Here is a 10548-nt window from a genome sequence, read left to right on the forward strand (position 1 = left end):
TAGTCATATGGCCCCTGCATTGTCTAAACCTCAAATTCACACATGTAATCCCCCTGTATTGTTCACACTTGTGACACTTTTATTGTTCACACCCTAAAGCCCTGTACTGTTCTACCTGAGACCCAGACTGAAACTGCCACATTGTTCACCTGTTCACCCTAAAGTGATTACTCATATGCTGGGGTACTGTATTATACACAGGGGAGGAGGAGGCATGTGGATTTATGAGTATGTCTTATATGACTTAACTGTTTTCACATATGAGTGGCAGGACAGACACAAGGTAGCTCCGCACCCTAGGCAAAAGCTTCAATCAGTGTCCCCCTGTCCTGCATTACCATTTCCCTCCTTACCATGATGGTTTTTTAAATAAAGAAAGCAAGAAAGTGTACAACACATTTTCATTTATATTACTGCCCCCTGTACCTGTACCAGCAAGCTCAGCAGCCCTCCATCATACAGCCCTCCTGCAGCCATCATATTGCCCCCAATCTTTACCTGTGTCAGCAGCAGCCAAAAATAAATCTGATCACATCATGTTGCCCCCAAGTATTTATGTACCTGTGCCAGTGCCCAGCAGCAACATATGGCCCCCAAATCTGTACGTGGCTGTGCCAGAGGAAGCTTCACACTTTACAGTAATAGAAAGAAAGTATTCAGTTCAGTGTAACTGTGCAAGTCTGAGAGCAGCGAGAGTCACACCAAGCAGCCCCCCAGCTCTCTGCCTCTCTCTCTCACCCAACACATCAGTGATGTCATTGACACGTATACGCACGTCGCGCTGCACCGCACAGAAGGAGCTATTACTTGCCGGCAAGAGGGAGAAGGGGAAGGAGGGGGATTCCACCCAACTGAGTGACCATCATTACTGAAACAAATAATTAAATAAACGCTTGAAAAAAATGAAAACAAAAAACCCCCATAAAAAGTGCTCCCTCAATGATGGCGTCCTAGACAGCCGCCTAATCTGTCTACCCCTAGTTCCAGCCCTGATCCCTGCAGTGAGCACCAACCATCTGGTTTTTTGGTGTGCTATTAATGTGGACATGGTCTTGCAGTAACATGGGTGTGGTTTAAAGTGGGTGTGGTCTAAAATAGGGAGTGGCTAACACTGGCTTTCATTATAGGCCCTCCACCATGTAGATTAGAAAAATTCCGGCCCTCTGTACCATATAAAGTGGACAGCACTGCTCTAAATGAACCTTTTATCTGAAGGGATGTCTGTATCTTAAATGTCTCTTAATCCCTTTTGCTAATTAGAAGGAAAGCTGAGTCTGTTTAGTCCTTTGTCTGTTTGTGGGGGGATTTTGTAGGTTTATTGATTAGACCTGTCAGTGAGTGTTAGAGGGATTCGCTAGAAATCATAGTGTGACTAGTCTTGTGTTGTTGCTGCTGTGACTGTGACTGTACAGGTAAGTGAGGAATTGTATGTCTGACATGTTAAACTTTACAGCTGAATCTGTGGTGTGTGTGTGTGACAGAGTCTGTAGGAACAGATCAGATCTGATTGACTCACCAGAACTCTCATCCAGTCTAATATATTCACTTCTCTCACTGGCACCAGCCTGGCACTGGTAATTCCCACTATGAATCTCTCCTTCAAGTCTCTGCTGATTCCCAGGTATCCAGAGTCCATCACTGTACCAGGAATATTCCAGGTTCCCTTGGGCAGTAGGAGCCACATTACAGGTCAGAGTTACAGATTCTCCTGTGAATATTGGGGTCCAGTTTGGGGAGAGAGAAATCACAGGTCTCACAGCAGCTCCTACAGACACACAATAGTTATACAGATTTATATGTACAGACCTGATATAGGCACCATGGAGAGCTCAGCATATTTAAATGACAATTTATAAATCATTTATGACAATTTCTCACATTATTATACCATTTTAGGTTGAGACTGGAAATTCTGAGCATCAACACTTTTGGTGAAAGAGATTATCGGGGGGGGGGGATACAAATTACTAGAGTTTTATAATAAAATATCAGACTCCACATACACAGTCCCATAACCCCATATGGCTGCAGGGAACATGGCATGAGACCCACATGTGACATCACTGGTTACCATGGAAATACATATTTACTATATACTGACTTTAATGTTACATCTTCTGCTTCATCCCTGCAACATTATACATTGTCATTTCCACTGGGGGGACTAATGTGAATGATTAAAGCAGGTAAAGTTCTGCATCATACAGATGAAGCCACTTGGATTTGTGAGTTAATTGCGTCATGACTCAGGGTTAATTGAAGAAACTGTGTTATCTAAAGTCATCTTAACTCATTTAATGCATTTAACCTTTTCATTAGCATACCAAAGCATGGTTGTTCACAATGGGGAATGCTTTAATTAGATGGGATGTTGTGACGCAATTTTCTGTGTTAAATGGGAGAAGTGGAATATCTGTGTTTAGTTATTCTGTGTCAAACACACAAACCAAAGTGGCTGCATCATATGTTGGTACCATAATAATAATAATACTAACACGCTAAAACCAGCATCTTCTACTTTGCACTTAGTTTTTAGCATCATTTCTATACATTGCTCAATATTCTGTTGGCAGGTTATAAAATACTAATGATACTGACAGTAACAATCCTTACCTGCAGTGTCCATGCCAATAACTGGAAATAGAAACAGAGAGAGAGTTGAAAGGTTTGATTCATTGTAAACTTTATATAAAAACAATCAGGTTATTCCAAATACTTGTAGAACAATGGCAGAGGATTAGATGTAGTTATTACGGAAATATTTATGAACAACCCCCAAAATATAAATCAGAGTTGAAATCAAGGCTGAATTCATTGATATAATGAGACTCTAGCCCAGTGATCCCCAACCAGTAGCTCGTGAGTAACATGTTGCTCTCCAACCCCTTGGATGTTGCTCTCAGTGGCCTCAAAGCAGGTGATTATTTTAAATTCCAGGCTTGGAGACAGGTTTTGGTTGTATAAAAACCAGTTTGTGCTCTTCCTCTTTGGTTTCCACATCAGGAAGGTGGATGTCTGACAGGAACTTAGGCCCCAACCCCAAGGTAAACGTTGGGGAACAGGGTCGAGTGAGTGAGGTATTAGGTAGTGATAGGTGTAGCTCCTGCCACAGTACCACTCTAGGAGTGTAAGTCAGATAGGTTGAGCTACAGTTATATAGAGCAGTCCTGCACTCCATCATAGGAGGATAGATTGGAGGTATTGTCCCCAGGTGATACTATCTGTTAGTGTAGGGATAATAGTGAATAGGGAATCAGCTTAGAGGATTTGTCAGTGTGTGATACACTCTGTTACTGAATGTCCATTGATCACTTTGCCTCAAAGAAGCCTGTACTGTGTGAGTGCCCTGTTACTGATAATAAATTGTTATTTTGGTTAGGAACTCCTGGCATCCAAAAAAATTCTTGTTTTGAGCAGCTGAGAGGTACAGTTCTGCAATATCCTCTATACTTTCAAGCCATACTACTTAAAAAAATAAATAAATTACTACTAAAAAAAAATATAGGGAAAAATGGGCAAATTAAACGTATCTGGGGCTTGGGGACCATAGTGCATAGTGGAGGTGCGGGGGGTTAAGCAGGGGCAAGGTCCTAAGGTCACATCAGGATAAGAACGAGGGTTAGAGCAGAGGGAAAGAGAGGCTGCAGTTACACTTTCATTTCTGAAGTCTTTTGTTTTGTGTTACTGGCAAGAAAGTAGTGCAAGATACTGACAATTTAAGGCTGAGTCTGATAAACCCAACTTATATTACAGACAAATCTCATTCGACCCCTAAACTTAGCTTCTCAATCTCAACAGCTGCTCAAAACTACCGAGCATGTGAGTGTCACAGATACTCCTAACTAAATCCAAAATGGGAAGCTCCTGTGACAGGCCTGGATCATTACGCTGCTGGTCCAATAATAATAATAATTAGGGTTTAGTCATCCATTAAATAAACCCAGTAGGATTGTTTATTTCCCAATATGAAGTCATGCAACTTAGTAACATACAGTAGATTTTTAGTTAATGTGACCATCAAGTCCATCAAGCTCAACCCTCAGTGCATATTTACTGTATATATAAGTACACACTCATAATGGCCTGTCTATCACTCACATACTGTATATAAACAATATTTATCAGAATTTATACTTATTGCAAATTTTAGTATCATGATAGCCTTTGTTATTATGCTTCCCCAAGAAATTATCCAAACTCTTCTTAAAGGCATACAGAATCATCATCACAACATCATCTGCATTCCACAACCTGACTGTGAAGAACTGTGTATGCACTCTCTCCAGCTCATTTATTTCCATCTGAAGGACTGGAGTCCAAAACTGCCCCCATACTCCAGATGAGGCCTCACCAGGGATTCTATAAAGAGGCAGAATTATGTATCCTTTCCAACTTGAGAGCTGTTGCACCTCTTAATTCAGGGAACTGTGGAGCTATCTCTACCTCCAGACCAGACACTAGTTCTACGGTTCCCTCAAAGCCCGCTGTTACGTTTGGTCTTCCAAACCCAGAGCAAACCACAAGGTCCTGGTTACGGCTCACTGTTCTGCCTTTAACAACTGCCTTTCATTTCTGGAGGAGCCCTCCACTACTTGGATGCCGCCAGGTCTTAATGTAAGAGGACCAAAGAGAAAACTCTGGGCAAGCATGGGAACTGTAAGTACTACTTAAACAGAGAATAGAAGCATAGTCAAAGGACATGCCGAGTCAATACCAAGCTGGCAGTGCAGTACACAATCGTGAGGCAGGAGCGTAGTCTGGGTCATGAGCCGAGTCAGAACACTAAATCAGCATTACAAAAAGGATACAGGAGAATAGTCTAAATACAGGCAGGAGTCGGGACAGGCAGCAATCAGAACAAGAATCAGGGCCAGGCAAGGTCAAACATGGAAAAAACAACTAGAAATAGCACCCAGGAACTATCAAGATAGACCTACATTGGGCAATGACAAAAAGTACACCTTTAAATATTTGAATCTTTGCACCATGCGCGATGATGTAGACACACGTCAAATGAATTAGCCCTCCAGTGTTAGGCCATTCTCTAATTGAGTAGTTATTTGGTTTCTCCAAAGTATAGATTTGTGCAATCTTCATTACACTGGGCATCTTAGCAGAGGAGGGGGCTTGTGACACTGCTTGTTATCAATATACAATGCTGCTTTGACATCCTTACCCCAGTGGTTTCACTATAATTCACACTTCCAGTCTTGTACATTGAAAAATGATCATTGACTCAATGAAAATCATGGTACCATTGTGACTGGATCACAGTATGTCACACCTCTGTGAGTTTCAGTTAATATATGTGTTAAGTATGTCATGTGTATTATCACACCAGGGCGGTGACGCTAAGAGCTGATTTATTAACATTCAGATTTCCCTTTTTTGCACATGTTGTATTTTTTCTCTAAGAATTCGTTTTTTTTTTCTAATTTCTGTAAAGCTCTAAAAATTCAAGATTTATTAAGTGTAAATACATCCACACAAAACACTAAACTTCTCCAATTAAAAGCATTTGAGGCCCAGTAGAAGTAAATGGGAGCTGTGATCCTATTGTAACTTTTTATTTTAACCATTCAAACTTTTAGGGGGGTGTTTTTTCCCATACTATGAATTTTTCCCATTATTTTATTAAAACAAACTCGACCTGACTCCCATCCATGAATTTAGGTAATTTATAAAAAAATCAGATCGAAAAAGTCAGGTTGGAAAAAAGCTGCAACAAAATCGTGCATAAAATCAAATAGTGCAATTTTTCAATTTGACTCTAAAATCATGCAACATTGTTTATTTTACACCCTATTTCACCAGAGTTTCCTTCCTTACTGATAAGATGGAGCTACATCCTCCTCAATGTTATATCAGTGACATCATATCCTGTATGCCGGAAAGTCATTAAAGTTCTAAAAACCGCCAGTGTTTTTTCATATTTTAAAGTGGGATTGCTTCAAAAGTTAAAACTATTAGAAATTTTTGTGATAATATTTAACATTAACATTTTTTTTCAAGCATTTGAGAAATAAGGGGGAAAGTAATTAAAATTGCAAGTGTTGTTTAAAATTAAATTTTTGCAAACGTTTAGCACTGCTCACAATGTAAAATAATTTGTTATATTATATACCAAGCAAAGGTTAGCATTGACACCTGCTCTGAAGTTTCATTAAGTATTTTGGTGAAGAATTTTGTGATTGTGGCAATCAAGGCTGGATTTCCCTTCGGTGATGCCGTGAGGCTGCTCAGTCCTAATGCCCTCCCCTAAATTTCCGCTGCCTCACCAAAAATCCGGGCCTGGTGCCAATTTATTTGATTTATTAGATACACAGATACACTGCACATGTTTGCAAAACCCATTTGCCCGCAAACTTTGAGAGGAAGTTGTTGAGGTCTGAAATCAGTCAAACAGGACTAAAACAATAAAAATCTTGGCCACTAACATTAGCAATGGCCTTTGCAAACTTTTTTTGTGCTAACAAAATATATTACATTCCCCAATAGAGTTTATTTAAAGTTTTAATGCCACTAAAATTTGACCTTTGATAAATGAGCCTCCGAAAGACCCATAAACAGACTATACTCACTGGCTGGGTTTTAATTTTATTGAATATTAAGCATATTTGACTAATTTGACTTGGTTCATTACATTCATACTTAATCTCAGGGAGCAAGTTGATTGCAAACAAAAATTTTATTGTTTCCTTCATTTTCAATGAGACTTTTCACTTTAACTCTAATAAAAAAAAAAAAAAAGTTGCACTATTTTGCAGATTTTAGTTGCTGAAGTTTTTCATTCAAATGTTTTGCTTGATAAAGCTGGAAATTTGCATTATAAATATCTATTTGAAACGCCCATGACTTATTCATGATTTTTTTCGAAGTGTGGCCAAATCAACAAAGGCAAGTTTTTCATGTTCCTTCAGAAACTGTCCCTTGTGCTGTCAGATCAGTATAAATAGTCGGCACATTGTGCAAGTGGGAGGGTTTTGCACAATAAATCAGAGTTTAATTCTTACAGGCTCTGAGCTCAGTTCTCTGGAAGGGAAGTAAATCAAGTTCCGCAGAAGTTGACGGATCAGACAAGATTCTGTAAGTTGTATTTTTATATTCTGCTAAAGTGGGGCGTCTATGGCTAACTTAAGTATGGATGGGCTGGAGCCTCCAGTCAGAGCACAGGGAAAGAAGACGTAGGATTGGTGATGCCCTCCCTATTAATTCTCAAGTTTTACATGTGATGCTCACGGCAGGGTCCCTGGAAAAGTCCAAAGGAAATACAAATTTATGTAGAAACAGCAGAGAACTCAAATATACTTTAATACAAAATCGCCTGCTTTTTTCAGTGTGTCCCTGATGAAGACCCTCCAATTTATACACGTTTTTTTTTCATGTAAATAAACCATTTCATATCAAAGTATTTTTGTGCAGCCAGTTGTTTCTCTATTATATTATAGAGCACAGGTATCAGAGCTCAGAGATCCTCAGGTGTGTGCCCCTCTCTAATACCTCCCCATCCCCATAATCCCCTTACCCACCATCTGATTGGTGCTTCAGACAGAGATCTCTGGGCTTATGTACCTGTGAGATAAGATTCCTCAGTGGCTGCTTCCTCCTCTCTTCCCATTGCCACACGGCACATAAACATGACAAGGAAACATACAGTTCATGGGAAATATTCATAAACTTATTCACTCCATGTCCCTCTTCTTTCTCTCTCACTGACCCACAGTCCCCCCCTCCTTACCCCTATCTACCTGCCTTCTCTTATCATTAATATTCACATGTGAGTTGTTTTCTGCCCAAATAGAGTCAATTATAGAAGGAGCAGGAGTTACTCTATAATATCCCACAACCACAGTGCAGATATTTCCAAGTGTTCATCCCTACAATGGAGGAGGCATCTCAGTTTGATAAGAAATGACAATAAATAGGTTCCCACAGCTGCCAGTTATTTGCAGTAGCTCCTGCTCTATCCGTACATGTGTGTCTGGGATCCCTTATACTGGATAAATATATCATTATAGGAACATATTGTGGTACAGAAGCTTCAGCTGATAAGAGACTAATGGAATGAATGGTACTTACAGAGTAAAGGCATCAGTACGAGGGCTGCCATGGTGTTTGCTGCCGGCACAGACTGAGCAATGTCTTATTATTAAAAAAGGAGAAGTTGATACCGAGCTTCCTGTTTTCTGATTAAAAATGAAACTAAATGTTTTTATTCCATATTTTAAGGGGCCGATTCACTAACTTCGAGTGAAGGATTCGAAGTTAAAAAACTTCAAATTTCGAAGTTTTTTTTGGGCTACTTCAACCATCGAATGGGCTACTTCGACTACGACTTCGACCTTCGATTCGAACTAAAAATCGTTCGACCATTCGATAGTCGAAGTACTATGTCTTTAAAAAAACTTCGACCCCCGAGTTCGCCATCTAAAAGCTACCGAAGTCAGTGTTAGCCTATGGGGAAGGTCCCCATAGGCTTGGCTAACTTTTTTTGATCGAAGGATATTCCTTCGATCGTTGGATTTAAATCCTTCGAATTGTTTGATTCGAAGGATTTAATCGTTCGATCGAAGGAATTATCTTTCGATCGTTCGATCGAACTATTTGCGCTAAATCCTTCGACTTCAATATTCGAAGTTGAAGGATTTTAATCCCTAGTCGAATATCGAGGGTTAATTAACCCTCGATATTCGACCCTTAGTGAATCGGCCCCTAAGTGTACTAACCTCTGCATAGTGTAAAATATCTGTGCAAGTTTCTGTTTTTCCCAGAACTCCAGCACAGTTACGTTTTTTTAGGAATAACATAGTGTGCTGATTAGTAAATGGAATACAATTGTTTGGCTTTATGGGAAGTAAAGAAAGAAATGTGTGTCTGCATTGATCAAACATGGTTTACAAGTGGTCAGTAGCAAATGTACAGGGATCCCTTGTGCCTCTGGGCATCACTCATTATATATAGATCCTTATTCACATTACTAAGTGCAATGGGCTGTTTGGGTTTTCTGCTGTATCCAATGGGACCTTTACTGCTCATTCAGGGACATCAAGTCTATAACACAATAATGTTGTCAATAAGTGCCGGTTGAGTAAAAAGGACCAGAGTAACAATATCTCACACTAATAATATGCAACACTGATCACACAAATGGTAACAGTAAATACTGGCAAAACAGAACATACCGTAAGTAACACTTACTATATATTGAAGATGACATCTGAGCTGGACTGCACACATCATTAACCAATAAAGGAGAAGGAAAGGTTAAAACAAGACTCGTCTGATTATTTTACCCTAGGCCAGTAATTGGATTATAACCAAACTGACTATTTCCAGGCAGATATGGGTCAGGTAGGCCAATAGTTTTGCACCATACATGGGCCAATAAGATACTGATTTGCTCTCAGGGACCAATTCAGCAGTTTGCCTGTGTAGAACTGGCTTTAGTTCTAACTTCCACAGATCGATAACCCCAACCCTAATCCCAACACAGACTCCATGTCTGCTTTATCTGGGTCAAGGCCATAATTATAAAGGTAGAAGACCCTGCAGATCCTGGGTGAGGGGCCATAGGTACAGAGAGTTCCATGGCACTGACTGATAAGTATGTTCATTATATCTTTATGAAAAACTTTATATTCTCAACGTTCAAGTGGAACAAAAAAATATTTTTCTGTGGGTTACAGTAACTTCTAGTTACACCTCTGATCAGGGGTATTTCCTATTTAAGTGTTTAAATCCAGGAGCCCCAGAAGGGTGAAGATGGTCTCATCCAATGCACTTGTATCAGTTAAAAGCTGGTCAAGAATACTTAAAAGACAAAGGGAAGCGACATCATTTTGGAGAGATCCAGGTTCCTTGATATAATTTTATAACAGTTTTGCTAAACTTGTGGGTAGGACCAGATCATATAGATCGGATCACTGAACTGTAGTTTTGAGCAAAGGTCTAGCCCAGAATGTGGTTGTATGGGGTAACACAATAATACTAAATAAAACACTGAAGAAAAGGCCCTTGGAGTATCAAACTGACTAAACAAAGTTTTATAAGTTGTTTTGTATCTCTTCCCTTCTTTAATGAATTATTTCCCACCTCACCTGCAGGCTTTTCCATTCTCATAGTCACATAGTTAACTTGGAATTAAAACTGTACATGTTAAACACTGGAATCCTTCTTGACATACTCTCTTATATAGACCATAAGCCATATTAATGTAGTCACCCTTCTCTGGACATGTTCTGTTTAATGAACCTTTGGCAGAGTTTATCCTAACTATAACCCTAATCCTAACACTCCATATTGAAATTAAAATCTACAATCAGTATCATTGATTTTCAGCATGCTGCAATGCCTCTGTCAAGATTACTAGTGATGGGTGAATTTGCGTCGTTTTGCTTCGCCGGAAAATTTGCGAATCTCCCGCGAAATTCGCAAAACGGCGAAAAATTTGAGAAACTGTCCCGATGTCTAATTTTTTGGATGGCGGCATCCGTTTTTTGGACGCAGGCGCACATTCGCCAATTTCGCGTCCGTTTTGCAAATTTATTC

General features: G+C 39.7%; 1 protein-coding gene across 1 annotated transcript; it reads right to left on the reverse strand.

The window, feature by feature from the left end:
• Positions 1-1361: 1361 nt before the first annotated feature.
• On the reverse strand, positions 1362-8136 carry LOC121397350 (Fc receptor-like protein 4). Its single transcript, XM_041573988.1, has 3 exons — positions 8080-8136; positions 2614-2634; positions 1362-1765 (listed from the first exon to the last, which is right to left on the reverse strand). Exons 1-3 carry the CDS (start codon positions 8108-8110, stop codon positions 1362-1364), a joined length of 456 nt encoding a protein of 151 aa, XP_041429922.1. The 5' UTR covers positions 8111-8136.
• Positions 8137-10548: the final 2412 nt, after the last annotated feature.

Source organism: Xenopus laevis, chromosome 8L (assembly GCF_017654675.1).
Source record: "Xenopus laevis strain J_2021 chromosome 8L, Xenopus_laevis_v10.1, whole genome shotgun sequence".
NCBI lineage: Eukaryota > Metazoa > Chordata > Amphibia > Anura > Pipidae > Xenopus > Xenopus laevis.